Source organism: Phragmites australis, chromosome 9 (genome assembly GCF_958298935.1).
Source record: "Phragmites australis chromosome 9, lpPhrAust1.1, whole genome shotgun sequence".
In the NCBI taxonomy this organism is placed as follows: domain Eukaryota; kingdom Viridiplantae; phylum Streptophyta; class Magnoliopsida; order Poales; family Poaceae; genus Phragmites; species Phragmites australis.
In genome coordinates, this window is record NC_084929.1 from 6479584 (window position 1) to 6493836 (window position 14253).

Genomic DNA, 14253 nt, shown 5'->3' on the forward strand with positions numbered 1-14253 from the left:
TTACTCGAGTGGATCGAGTGATAGGATTACCCAGGGCACCCAGGGACTCGGTAGTGCTCGGGGTCCTTAAAAGCGGACCGAACACCACGACCACAACGAAGGGCTTTGGTCGGACATTACCGTACGTGCGGTACACCTTTCTACGAACCGTTCTGTCGTTCCAGGAAAAAGTAGACACACGGTAGGGTTTTGTGCGCGAGGAGATCATCTCACCGGGCAGATTAGAATACGAGGGCCCCCGAGGATGACTCGGGAACAGAGTACTATTGAACGTAAATTTGTCTGAATTTAACCACTCACCGGATAGCTGTCGGCCTTCCGGCCAACCGATCCAGGAGGAGCGTGTGCTTCCGAGCTCGGGGTGCCCGGGGACCTGGTTCCTTCAGCCGGAGTGCCCGAGCGTCAAGGGGCACATGAGGATCCCGGGGTTGGGTGATCTCGACCACTTATGCCTAAGCGGTAGGACCACCCGAGGACCCTCGGGGCCGATCAGCGACCTGGGCATCAAGGCCCTCGTGGTCGAGCTGCTCTTGATTGTCGACCTATGACTTAAGAGAGAATGGGGAATTTCTTTGCTTGGTGCGCTCTGTTAGTGCGGTACTTGTTATAGACTGCTCTCGTTTTCAACCTGAGATCTCTTGAATACCCAGACCGGCGGACAAGAGCAGGCAGAGGGCATAACCCAGAGGTCCTATGGTTCGGTGGCGCCCGGGTATGACAGACCAGACCGAGCATCGGCAGCCCACCCCTGGGGCCTGAGCTCCGGACTACTCGAGCAGCTCGAGTGATAGGATTACCCAGAGCGCCCAGGAACTTGGTAGTGCCCGGGAGCCTGTCACGACACCGAACACCACAGCCTACCACATCGGACGTAAGTCAGCGGCAACTGCCCGCGTGCATACCGATTGGGATTCTTTTATCAGCGGGGAAAATGAGAGAGCGAACTTTTTTCTCGCACAATCGAGCATCTCACCAGACAGATTAAACATATAGAATCCAGAAAAAAGAAATTGACATGCGACTGCACATTGAGATTTACATTGAATTGACAAATTTTACAAGGTTGGGCGACTTACCCAATGAGTGATAGCCCCCGGTCTGGTGGCGCGAGAACTCCCGGCCAGCACCTGGCGGCGAGCAGTGCCGACCAGGGCGACGACATCTTGGATTCACCGACCTTCCGGAGTGTTCGGCGTTGCCTGGATGGGCGGATGCCTAAGGAGAGCATGCGCCGCAAGCAGCGCGCTCCCCGGGCTGGCCTCGCTAAAGGCGAGTCTACACTGAAGTGGCACCCGGCGCTGCCCAGAGGCGGACCTAGCGGCTGGGATTTCGACCACCTGCTGGGGGTCGAAGGGGGCACCGCCGGCGACGGCCCTGCTGGGCCCAGCGCCTTGGTCCCCTTGAGAGGGAAAAACCGCGCGCGCAGATAGTGACTGCTGTTGGAACGCAACAGCGACTGGGGCCTCCTGGGTGTCGGGCAGCACTCCGTCACTGGAAGTGGAGCCAGAACGCTGGAGACAGTGCCCACCGGCCATCTTTTCCTATGGAAGAAAACAAACGAACAGATTCAGGGATGTTCCCCCCTACCTGGCGCGCCAGCTGTCGGAGGGTCAACTCCTGTTGCAGGGATCCCGAGAGACCCCTTTTTAAAGATTCGGCCGGGGGGATGATCCTGAATGAGTTCGTTGGAGAAATAAATGGAAGTGGAAAATAAATGCAACGGCCGGTGGTGGGGGATGATCGACCTAGTGCAGGGAGAAATAAATGCACCGGGGTTTAGACAGGTTCGGGCCGCACGGGGGCGTAATACCCTACTCCTGTATGGATGCAATATCCTTCCCTGAGGGGGATCCCTCAGGGATATGTCTGGTTACAAGAATATATTGTATAGCTAAGAGCTTGAGGCTCCCTTGTTCTAGCTCTGCTCAAGCTTGCTTGCGGTGTTCTTCGTCTTTCTCCGTGATGTTTTTCGATCGTGCTCTTCTTTCTGTATGCCCATCCTTTTATGCACTCGCCGGCCACGACATACCCCAAACGGGAAAGAAGGGGCACATGTTCCAAGACGCCATGACTGAGAAAGGCGTCATCATTTCCTCTGGGCGAAGTGACAGGGCGGTGGAAAAACGTGGCGCGCGTCCGACCACCCGCCACTATGGACGCCCTAGCGCCGGGCGCCGTTGAGAAGGCCCGCCGAGCAGCCACAGAGGCACCCGGCGCGCCCACCCTGTCTTGTTCCTCTGCCAGGGCAGGGTGGCAGGTGGAACGCTTTGATCCTGGTAACGTTATCCCGAGATACACCGGATGATACGGGACGGGACCCGTGCAATTAATGGCCCCACGCCCCTCTGCCAAAGCATGGCAGGGACTGACACTGCGGCGGGAGCAGTTGGGGATGTCAGGACGTCAGGATGTCAGGCCGTGCATGCACATTAAATGCGGCCTTGGACCTCTGACTGGTTGACACCTCGTCGGCGGGCCCCTCGGGGGCCCTTCTGGGTCGTCGGGGCATCAGGTGCTCTCGCACGAACCTTCGGGGAACCGAGTGCTCGGGGGCTGCTACGTGCAGCCCCGAGCACTCTCTCCCGAGCACTTTTGTACTGACCCTCGGGGAACCGGGCGCTCGAGGGCTGCTACGTGCAGCCCCGAGCACTCTCTCCCGAGCACTATTGTACGATCCTTCGGGGAACCGAGTGCTCGGGGGCTGCCACGTGCAGCCCCGAGCACTCTCTCCCGAGCACTTAGCTCTTCTGACCATCGGGGGACTAGGGTACTCGGGGGCGAACGGGCACCTCCCCGAGCACTTTCTTCCCGGTACTTGGACTCTACGGGTTATCAGGGAACTGGGGTGCTCGGGGACCAGAGGCTGTGGCCCCGAGCACCTTCTCCTGGAACTTAGATTTTCCTCATCCCGCAAGAGGGACCTCGCAGGATGGTAACACGTGGCGGACGGCTGGCCTGGCCTCGAGACTCAGGGACCCCTGATTCCTGATACACCGACACAGGTGTTGTATGCTTATTTTAAAAAATTGTAAATCGGGACTTCTATCACCTGTTAGAACTTAACAGGTCAATGTGACATACCCATCGTGGACTTGTCGATAGTTGGAAGGACGCTGATACGATATGTTGTCCTTCTAACGGGTTTAATGAATCTATACTTGTAATTTCTTAAAATAAATGTATATATTTACAATTTTTTATTATAAAAATAAAAAATTGCGGAAACTTATTGGGATCAAGACGTTTCCTAGCCCTGAGACTAATTTTCTTCTGAAGAAAAAGAGTGCGAGTCGTTTATAGGAAAAGCCTCCTCAGGATGCATATTTTAGAGGACGTGATCGTTCCAAATGAAACGTAGAAACCATGCTCTACAGAGTCCACCACCGGTTCTAGCTTAACTGAAGATCTGGTACCAAATCCTTGGAGATCACTTGTCTCCAGAAACATATGGAACCAGATGGTCTCAACCCCAGAGACAGTGATAACTTGCAATTGATCGTACCAGTGTCTGCCCTGCATCATCGCTGGCATCAGATCGTGCAAAATTCAGGCTGCATAGACACGGGCATTACTGACAAATCTATCACGCAAGAAGCGTGTCTCGAAGGATTATTTTCCGCAAGAAAGCAAGGCTTTCTTCAACCTCTAGGCTACCTTCTCAGCTCTCATCTGAATAAGTTTAAGCAGGGACAAAACGCAGCATTTAGATATATTCCCAATCAGCAAAATAGTTTTGTTTCCTCGATCCAAACCACATCACTTAGCAACCAACTATTTCGACAAATTACAGCAAACAAGAAGGCATCATCATGCCACCTCTAGTAATCAGTACTGCGCGAAGGCAGGAATAGCAAATTACGCAATGCAGCTCAATGCCATTATATCATAAAGTTGTTGCAACTTACAGCGCGCAGACATTGTCATTGCTGCTTAGGAGGAAACCAAAGAAGAGAGAAAATAAAAATAAAAAGAGAACTTGGCAGTGCCAGTAGCCTTAGGATCAAAATTACAGTGCTAAAGGCAAGGCAAGCTCTCCGTTCTAAAAGCCGAGAGATCAGATCTCAGCAAATTTATAAGGCCAATGGAGCTTCCAATCCTCAATGGACGACCAATGCCACTGAATTTCTCAACTGCTGGAACAGAACTTACAAAATCAGCAAAATGATGATGGTGGTGGTGGTGAAAACTGCGATGATGAAGATGATTGGCATTATTGATCATCTGCCCACGGAGCACTCGTCAGGTATCAGGGGAGCTCGGCGTCAACCGGTCCAGTCAACACAACCATTCCGGCCATGAATATGTCATCGTTGAACGACGATGAGGAGCCAACTGAGGTTAGGGAGGATACCACTGTGCTGTTCTCCTCTTCCTCTTCAGTAAGGATTTCTTGATCCCTGCAGTTCCCACTGCAGAATGCTTTCTCACCTCTGCAAAGGACATTCAGCAAACTGTTCAGTGTTTCTTGGTTCTTCCAACAAAACATGACAGTTCCATAATTATTGTTTAGTATCTATCTAAGTGCTACCCATTTCCCAGTTCTTTAATTAAAGAAATGCAATCCGAGCCCGACAGACGAAGCAATCTATCAATTTATTTTAAGAGTTCATCTACCAATGAACGCATCCAGATGCAACTAATGCAGATGCCCCAAAGAACAAAATTCGCAGCACATGATCTAACACAAAAAGGATGGCAGAATACATCACAATCGTTAGTTCTTCACTGTCATAACAAAAAGTTGTTGGGATTGCATCAACATACCGATAAACGCAAGAGTCGTTGCCATCCAGCTTCTTGTTACAAGACAAGCAGGAGGAGCTTAGGAACTCCTCGCCGGCATCGCCGGAGCACTTAACCAGCCAGTAAGACTCAGCTCCTTCCTTCACTTCCATGGCTTCCATGCTCTCACCATCAGGCACATGCACAGTGATGGGCTCCAAGATGCAGTCCCCAAAGATGCGGGTGGTCTTTGGGTTAGGACCGTGAGCAATGATGCAGGTGTAGTCCTCTGACTGCTCCACCTCCGTTGCGGACACCGACCCGATGTAGCGGCGTGGGCCGCCGATCGACGCCGGCAGCGACCCGGGCGCCGGGAACTTGCCAAGATCTGCCGCATGGCTGCTCGCGCCGAGGTGAGCACCACCGGGCACGATGACCTCTGGACCAGACTTCACATCCCCGTAGGACCTGCTGCATGGCACCGGCTTGCCGCCTGCGCCGGCGGCGGTCTCCACATTCACGAGCTCCGAGGGCGCATGGACGCAATCCCTTGGCTGGGAGGTGCTGGATTTAGCGAGGCGTTGCGGCAGCTTGAACGACGGCCGCATCTGGGGCCCGAGCAGGCAGTTCTTGGCGTCGGCGTCGGGCTCGGTGAGGGTGTCGACGAGGCCGCCGAGCCCGACGCGGTGCGAGTCCCAGCTCCTGGGAAACCGCGGCGACCGGAGCAACGAGCCGCCGAGCGCGAAGGCCCTAAGGTTGAGCGGCGACGTTGGGCTGCGCGCCGCCGGCGAGTCGAACTCTGGGGCGCCGCACTTGGCCGCCGCGAGCCCCACCAGCAGCCTCGGCACGGCGAACAGCCGCGGCCTCCCCGCGCCCGCGCCCGCCCCGGTGCCGTCGTCCGCCGCCATCACCCTCAGCAGCATCCTCGCCTCAACCCCTGGCCACGCGAGTCGACCAAGATCAGCGCAACGAGTCCGCCCAAAACGACGGCGCCGAAAGGGAAAGCAAAAATCCCCAAGAAACGCCAAAATCAGTCCAGCACGATCCAAGAAGCACCGGAAACTCCACCCCAAGAACAACGCGGCGCAAGAGGACAAACTGCGAAAGGCGAACGGCGACGGGGAGATAAGGCTTGATGAGGAGGAATCTCTCTCAACTTGCGAGCAAGAAAACAGTCAAAAACACCCATGCACGCAGCCACGCACGCGTCCCGTCCCATCCCACCTGATCGGTAGCTCCGTTCTTGTTCCCTTCCTCCTCGCTCTCTCCCTCTCTCTCTTCCCTCCCCCTCTGGTCTCTCTCCCTCCCTCCCTAGTCCCTCCCCACAATGGTGCGAGGAGAAAGGAGGAAGGGATATGGAGCCTGTGAGCGTACAGGCGCAGTAAAATGCCACTGCGGCACTGCGCTCACTGCTCGATGCCTCTAGAGCAGCAGCATTTCTCTCTCTCGCAGCGTCGCTTTGGCGTTCAGCGCATCAAAATCAGAGGAGGGCAGAGAGCGGTGAGGTGACGGGTGGTGGGCTGCCTGCGGCTGGGCTTGCTTCTGAAGTACTCCTCCCCTCTCCGACCATGACTGTCATTAGAGAGTAGGCATGCGAGGTCGCTCGCTAGGCCGGCGCCGCTGCCACTGTACGCGTATAAATACGCCCGGTGGCCGTACGTACTGTCTTTTTTCTTTGTTTTGCTCGAGTAGTCGGGTGTATACAGCAGACGTGCCAACATAATCGATCCTATGCAACGGGCCGTGTCAGAGGATTAACTCCAGTCGCAGAGATCCTGAGACCCTTTTTAGGGATTCAGTCGGGAGATGATTCAGAATAAGTTTGTCGGAGAAATAAATCAGAATGAATGCAACAGCCGGTGGTGGGGGTGTTGACCTAGTACAAGAAGAAGTAAATGCACCGGAATTTAGATAAGTTCGGGCCGCACGGGGGCGTAATACCCTACTCCTGTATGGATACTATCACTATCCTGAGAAAGTCCCTCAAGGATGTTGCTGGTTACAAGAATATTGATCTATCTAGAAGCTTGGGGCTCCTTGTTCTTCGGCTGGAACTGGGCTCAGCCTTCCTCACAGTGTTTCTCTTGCGCTGTGTTCTTCGTGTCGCCTCTTGGTCTCTGTTTTGCTATTCTTCATCTCGTCTTTTTTCCTTCCCCTGTCCCCCTGCTTCTGTGCCGCCGGCTGCTTTAAGTACTCGCCGGCCGTGACATGCCCCGAGCGGAAGGAGGGGGCTCGAGTTCCGAGACGCCATAAATGGAAAGGGCGTCATTATTTCCTCTGGGTGAAGTGACCGGGGGTGAAAAATACGTCGCACGCCCGGTCATTCGTCACCATAAATACCCTGGCAACAGGCGCCGTGGAGAGGGCCCACCGGCAGCCGTAGAGCACCCCGGCGTGCCCGTCCTGTCTTGTTCCCCTGCCACAGTAGCGCGGCAGACGGAACGCCTTGATCCTTACGACGTTATCCCGAGACAAGCCGGATGACACGGGACGGGACCCGTGCAATTAATAACCCCACACCTCTCTGCCAAAACATGGCAGGGACTGACGATGAGCGCGGTGGGAGTAGTTGGAGGTGTCAGTCCACGCAAGCTCATTAAATGCGGCATCGGGCCTTTGACTGGTTGACACCTCATTGGTAGGCCCCTCGGGGGTCTTTCTGGGTCGTCGGGGTACCGAGTCCTCTGGGGTACTGTTCACATCCCCGAGCACTCTCTCCCGAGAATGCATTTCCTTATCCTCGGGGTGCCGAGTGCTCGGGGGTACTGTTCACCTCCCCGAGCACTCTCTCCCGAGCACTCTTGCACAGACCCTCGGGGAACCGAGTGCTCGGGGGCTGCCGCACGCAGCCCCGAGCACTCTCTCCCGAGCACTCTTGTATAGATCCTCGGGGAACCGAGTGCTCGGGGGCCGCCGCACGCAACCCGAGCACTCTCTCCCGGAACTTAGTTCTTCTGATCGTCGGGGGACTAGGGTGCTCGGGGGTCACCGTACACATCCCCGAGCACTTTCTTCCCGGTACGTGGATTCCGTGGATCATCGGGGAACTGGGGTACTCAGGGACCACCGACTGTGGCCCTGAGCACCTTCTCCCGGGACTTGACCTTCTCTCATCTTACGAGAGACCTCGCGGGATGTCGCCATGTGGCGGATGGCTGGCCTGGCCTCGGGATTCGGGGACCCCGGTTCCTGATACATCGACAGGTCGTGTCCATCCTGTCTGTCCCGACAAATAGACAATCGTTTTCCCATAGATTAAAATCTAAGCTCGGATTGAGTTGAAACTGTGTGCAGATGAAGGGCAAAATTTGCTAAGATTTGAAAAACCTTAGATTCGTTTTTTTTTGTGGGGGACGTACTTGCCGCTTAAACCATCACAACCACGTTTCTTTCATTTTATTCTCTTTCTAATTCTTCTTCCTGATTTTATTCTTTTTATTTTCTCTAATCTTCCATAGCTCCCATTCAAAAGGATTCGTAAAAGAAAAAAAAGATAATCTCGTTCTGAAATAAATGATCTTAGAAATCTCTTCATGATAGAAACCGTAAAAGAAAATTATTGGAGCGCTGAAGGGAAAAAAATCCCTTCGCGAAGGTATTCTCGTCTGTGAAGAGAATCCCTCGAGATGCCCTTAGCAATCCTCACGTGCAACTGAAGGCGATTGTATGCAGACTCAAATAAGGTACATCTTGGTTGCTAGTACGAAGATGATATAAGATGGTTTAACTGGATGGGTTGATACATATACGATGTTCGATTGGTTTTATAAGATAATATATGTTTCCATTTGATTGTATATAATATAACACCTCTTACTAGCTTGTTTTTAGTTGACTGAATATGTAGAGATATGATAATTTTCTCTCTATTCACGGTGAGTTTATTGTATAGAATATAACATCTCTTACCGACTTATTTTTATTTGACTGAATATGTGGAGATATGATAACTTTCTCTCTACTCAGGATGAGTTTACCACTTGTCTCTACTTTGCTCCTAGCTTGATAAATACACAATATGTTAGCACAAATAAATGCACAATCTGTTAGCGCAAATAATTTTTACAGCAGACTGCACGCATCCTATATGATGCTCCCTCTAGTTCGAAATAAGTATTATTTTAGACATCAACATGATCTCCAAAATACAACTTTAACTATTACTTTTTATTATAATATATTGATAAAACACAGCAAAAGTATACTATTACAAAAATACTTTTTGAGATAAATCTACTTGTGTCATTTTCAGTATCCAAACTCAATACATAAAAAAGTAATTTATAACCAAATTTTAAAACAATTAACTACAAGCAACCTAAAACATACTTATATTAAACCGGAGAGTACCATTTGCTTTGCCCATTTCAGCTTTCTACAAAATCCACCATATAATATGTTGTGCTTTTGGTTTATTTTCAACATGGCTTCAGTCATTTGCCATTGATATCTTCTGGGAGTTAAATTATTAATGCTTATGATTTGGTGGTGAAAGAAACCATCCAATGTTGGAACTCAGAGAAAAGAATCACGAGGCACATGAAAAAGTTCAGTGGCCTTCTACAGGAATATACACATCATATGAGGAAATCAAGCATGGCGGCATGAACACATGAATAACATTGCAGGTTTAACAAATCGCTATCCTGATCAATGAAACAGAATTCACTTGCAGAGACCCATGTACATTTATCATACTGACTGCTAACAGCAGAATAGTAGTTCTGAACAGCACAAAGAAGATGTTAGCGTAATCTATTTATCGATATCAAATGTGAACTACTTATTTGAATTCATTTGCTGACTAATGAGTACAGATTCAATGCTAAAGCTCCCTGACCAGCATCTAAAATCTGAAAAATAGAGGTGTTTGCGTTTCAGCAAGGGCTATGGACTAGAACCAACAATGAACCTCGGACAACAAATGCAAACACATGCTTTGCCGATTTACCAGACAAGGCTGCTGCTAGTTTACCAGGAACAAAAACAAGCATATAGAGTACCTGAAAATACTAGCACGAAGAATTTCTCATGTGCCACACAACAGACTTATTCAGTAACTCGAGATATGCTGAGTTGAATTGTTAAGACAGACAATGTGTGTTCCTTGAAGAACTGAAACATGAATCAGAATGTAGAAACAGAGCACAGAGACCCCAAAAGAATGATGGTTGGTGTCAGGGAATGATAACCAATGCAGACACCAAATCTAAACAGCTGTTATATGCATATGCTTAATCCTCCTCCTCATCCTCGTGGAAGCGCAGATGCCTCCCCTCCGGCACCGGCAGGCCCTTGCCTCAGCTGCATCCACCACGCCGTCCCTCTCGATCTCGTTGTCGCTGTTGTAGATGAACCGGGTGTACCTCCCCTCGAACTGCGGCAGCCCAGCCTTCTCCTCTTCGTCAAACACAGCCATCCTGCTCATCTCCTTGCACAGATCATCGAAGCAGTCATCACAACTGTATCCTTCCCTCTCCTCTTCGGTCGGATATGGTAGCTTTACCTCCCATGCAAAGGTCTGCCCAAAATTGACAAAGTGTGAACCAGATCAAGCAAAGTCTGTCAATTTATTAATGTTAATTAATGGCTGCATTGGGGCCTAACACACACTACGACTTGTGAAGCTCTCATGGAATATGCTTTCAACCAGAGATTCCAAGCTCTAAATTCACCTAGATTGACGCCGAGACCACTCCGAGCTCTCCAGAAATGGCCCAAATTGACGCCGTCGCGGACCAAGCAAGCAGACCAAGAAGAGGGGCAGGAACAGGACGAGCAATCGGACCAAGCAAGCAAGGTAGGTTAGGGTTCCTTACCGAGTGACGGAAGAAATTGATCCAAGGCCCGGACGGATCTCCAGTCCGAGCCGGTCTAGCAGAGTGGTCGTCGGAGAAGGTTCCATGAGGCCGACGGGGCGGAGAGACGGATGGATTGGAGACGGCCGAGGAGGAAGAGACCTCACCTCGCGAATCTGGTGGTGGCGGACTACTGCTACGGTGGCGGCGGCCTTTTTTTCCCACGCCCTGCTCCCTTGGCCTATCCTCAAACTCAAACCCAACACTCCAAAATCTAACCCTCGCCTCCGCGATGTTAGTCGCCACCTAAGTTTCACCGATACGCGATACGTCGATACGGATACGGGTACGGCGATACGGCGATACGGTGATCGTCAAAAAATAAGGATACGCCGATACGGCGAGTATATATAAATATATATTTATTTTTTTCGAAAATGTATATAAAGAGTTGTCCTCAGCTTGTTGATTCCTGGAGGCACATACCCACCCATGTCGTGGGTTGCAACAAAATTGAATGCAGCTCGATAGTTTGGGTTTCTTGCCATGTTGAAAGGAATACCTACAAATCCAAAGAGACGAACCATGTTAGCAGCTAATAATCAAACTGTAATTAGAATTGGAACTTGAGACTTGAGAGTGAGAAAAAACAGTAGAGCGGCGAACCTCCAGTGTAGAACATTCTTGCAATAATAGCATCAGCCATTTGTCGAAGTTCAAGGTGGAAACTTTCCAGAATACATGTTTGCTTCTTCTTCTTGGATGCCTTCGTCGACAATGGGAGCTGCACCGGCATGGGAGCACTCCTCTGTGTGCTCGCTTCAGTCGTTGCTTTAGCTGCACCTTCTTCCCTACGAAATTGCTCAACCATCTCTGGTGTCGCAACAGAACATATTGATGTGACTTGGTTCGGCACCTTGAACAGATGTGCTCTCACTCTAGAATAACTCCCAGGGATAATGTGACCACAATATAGGCATTCAGATCTTGCATTACCACCGGAAGCACCATTCTTCTGAAGCACTTTAACATGCCTCCACAAAGGAGTTTTGCGCAATCTTTCTTCATCAACAACATTACTGTTACTAGCAGCAGCTTGCGCACTAGGGGATGCTGAGCTTTCACTTTCCATCTACAACGAAAAGCAAAACATGAAAAAGACTTAGGGTCTTGTCCACTGGAGATTGACGAACGGTGACTTCTGACCTGTTTACTTCCACCAAGAAGGAGAGGATCTAGAGGAATGAGAAGGCAAGGAACTCACCATGGCCAGCGATTTGGATCTCACGTGTTGACGGATTCGTGCTGTGGCGGCTTCGGCTCCAGGCCGCCGCGCTCACTCCCGGCGGCGTGCGTGCTCCCAGCGCTGCAGGAGAGAGAGAAACAGAGCTGGTGAGGTGTTTTAGGGTTGGAAGAGCAATGGGCCGATGTATTGGGCTTTGAAATGAGCTGTCTAGCCAAACGTATCGGCTGGAAGTATCGCGCCGTATCACAAACGTATCATGAATTATTAAATTTGTTTTTAAATAGCAATTTGCTGATACTTTCCGATACCTGTATCGCGCCGTATCGCGCCGTATCGCCGTATCCCGCCGTATCAGATACGGGTACGGCGGCCTCCGTGACGTATCGGTGATACTTTGGTCGCCACCACCGCCCTGACCCCTCCGATGACCACCCGATGGCACCCCCGTCGTCCTACCCGGCCCCTTTCGTGGCCTCCTCAAGTCGTCAAATAGGACTTTGGCGTCACCGGAGATCTGCCTGCCGCGACATGACAAGGTGGAGCAGTGGTGGATCTGGCGTGTGCCTTGCTGATGAGCCTCAGATCTCTCTCCCCCAGCAACTAATCTTGGCATGATTTGGCTCTTTCTTCGAACGCAGATGCAAGTGGAACTCATACGCGTTGCCACCCGCCGTCTCTGAGACTCCGGCGGCCGGTGGAGAGCACCGTTTGGCCGGACGCTGGGAGTCTGGGACCTGGGAGTGGCGCTGCCAAAGGCCAACCATCCCTGGCCAGCCAGATCTCCTCGATCGGAGGGGGTCCCGAACGGCCTCACTTCCCTGCCAGCGCCCAGCGATTGTCGCCGTCCGGCCTCCAGTTCAGAGTCTAGCCTCGTCACCGCCCGACCTCCAGAGTGCAGCCTCATCACTGCTGGCCGCCGAGAGACCGAACTACCGTGTCCGCGTATAGCCTCGTCGCCGCCGAGCTTAACAGGTGAGATAATTGTGAATTGTGAGCAAATCAGTAGACCTGACAACTCCAAATTGCAATTCTAATTTGATTCCATCATTTTAAATCACATTCATACATTAGAAATGGAATTTAAATTTGCACTGCAGTACTGCACATCTAGTCATTTTGGCAAGGGATCCCTTTTGGCAAACACAAGTTCTCATGTGTTCATAGTTCACACGATACAAATTGGGGTATAGCAAGCGCCTTGAAGAATCAATGACTGAAGTAAATGACACGTCCATTGAGCAAGATCATTTCCTTGGAGCTTCAAGTGTTGCTACATCAGTTTTTCTTTGCTATTTCCTTGGAGCTTTAAGTGTTGCTGTGTACATAATCCGGAGAAATCCGCCATTTTACACGACTTGAGGTAAGCTCTAAGCATGTCATATGTTAGCTTCTCTTGCTGCATTCTATGATCCATCATGCAAATACAGTTTTTCAGTGAGAGGTTGTCATATTTTGCATTCATACTGGATTCAAGAGCACTTTATTTGAAGCATTATGATTATATTTCTCCCTGGATAGTACAGTACTACAGTGGCAAAATAATGGCTGCTTCAATTTCTGTTACCACTATTTTGTCTTTTTTGCTTTCATATTCTTTCATGTTTTACCTTTTTTTTTTTTTGCGGAAGGGGCTGGAAGCCCAGATTATATTAGATAAAAGCACCTGCTTACACCCCTGGTTTTATAGAACAGACCCTGGAGAAGATTGAAAATACAAGAAGGTCCACTACAAATCCCTGCAATAAGCCGGCGCTGCCGAAAAAGTCGCCGACCCGGAAGACGAATCCACCGTTGCCGAAAACCAACCCAAAGGAGGCTCTGGCGACGTAGATAAAACAAAACTCCACCAGGGGAGCAGATCTGCCTCCGCCCCAACCGAAGGGGAAAACAAAATCTCCCTCCCTTCCTCGATTTGCAGTGCCGGCGATCATGATGGCACTGCCGTCAACACCATCACCAGCTCTGCCTTGGAGGACCAAAAACTCCAGAGGACACCACACCGACACCACCGGGAAAACCACCCTAGAAACTAGAAGAGCAAGCTAAATAGAAGAAACAAACTAAAACTACCTAGTAAACTATGAGCCCGCCACCGCCGGCCGGGCCACCCTCCTTTTCCAACGCCGGCGAGGCCATCGGAGGCAAGGGGGCCAGCCGAAATGGCAGAGGGAAGCTTATCGCCTTGGAGTCGCCGCTCTCGCCTGTAGCAGCGGAAAAAAACGGTTCACAGTTTTTCTTTCATGTTTTACCTGAGAAGCATAGTCCAAGAGCATATATCCATTGTGGGAGCATTGCTTTTTGCATTAGTAGCTTAATGACTTTAAGATTCGTTTATTGATTGGCAAGGAACATGCAAAAGGTATTTACTTTTTTGAAGGGCTATGCAAAAGGTATTTATTTGGTGGTAATCAGCTTTTTTGTTACTTAATTTGCAAACTCCGTCTTTTCTTTCAGTTTTTATTTGCCTCCTTTCTGTCATGTTTGGTG

At 50.6% G+C, this 14253-nt stretch overlaps 2 protein-coding genes across 3 annotated transcripts; both read right to left on the minus strand.

Annotated features, from left to right (window-relative positions):
* Positions 1-3848: 3848 nt before the first annotated feature.
* LOC133928554 (FCS-Like Zinc finger 10-like) lies at positions 3849-6388 on the minus strand. 2 transcript variants are annotated; one of them, XM_062374950.1, is made up of 3 exons: positions 5947-6388; positions 4765-5659; positions 3849-4430 (listed from the first exon to the last, which is right to left on the minus strand). In XM_062374950.1, the coding sequence occupies exons 2-3, from the start codon at positions 5643-5645 to the stop codon at positions 4247-4249; spliced, it is 1065 nt and encodes a 354-aa protein (XP_062230934.1). In that variant the 5' UTR covers positions 5646-5659; positions 5947-6388; the 3' UTR covers positions 3849-4246. The 2 variants fall into 2 exon arrangements, with proteins under 2 accessions (XP_062230934.1, XP_062230935.1); XM_062374951.1 differs by lacking the exon at positions 5947-6388 and adding an exon at positions 5822-5918.
* Positions 6389-9931: 3543 nt separating this feature from the next.
* On the minus strand, positions 9932-12163 carry LOC133927964 (uncharacterized). The gene is made up of 5 exons (XM_062374277.1): positions 12075-12163; positions 11785-11886; positions 11187-11652; positions 11066-11082; positions 9932-10243 (listed from the first exon to the last, which is right to left on the minus strand). Exons 2-5 carry the CDS (start codon positions 11785-11787, stop codon positions 9932-9934), a joined length of 798 nt encoding a protein of 265 aa, XP_062230261.1. The 5' UTR covers positions 11788-11886; positions 12075-12163.
* Between the last annotated feature and the right edge of the window lie 2090 nt (positions 12164-14253).

Excerpts from the sequence above, each read along its gene's own strand:
- LOC133928554 (XM_062374950.1), bottom strand. The coding sequence starts at position 5,645 with ATGCTGCTGAGGGTGATGGCGGCGGACGACGGCACCGGGGCGGGCGCG. Across the intron at positions 4,431-4,764 it reads AACGACTCTTGCGTTTATCG|AGGTGAGAAAGCATTCTGCA; the intron begins GTATGTTGATGC and ends TGTCCTTTGCAG.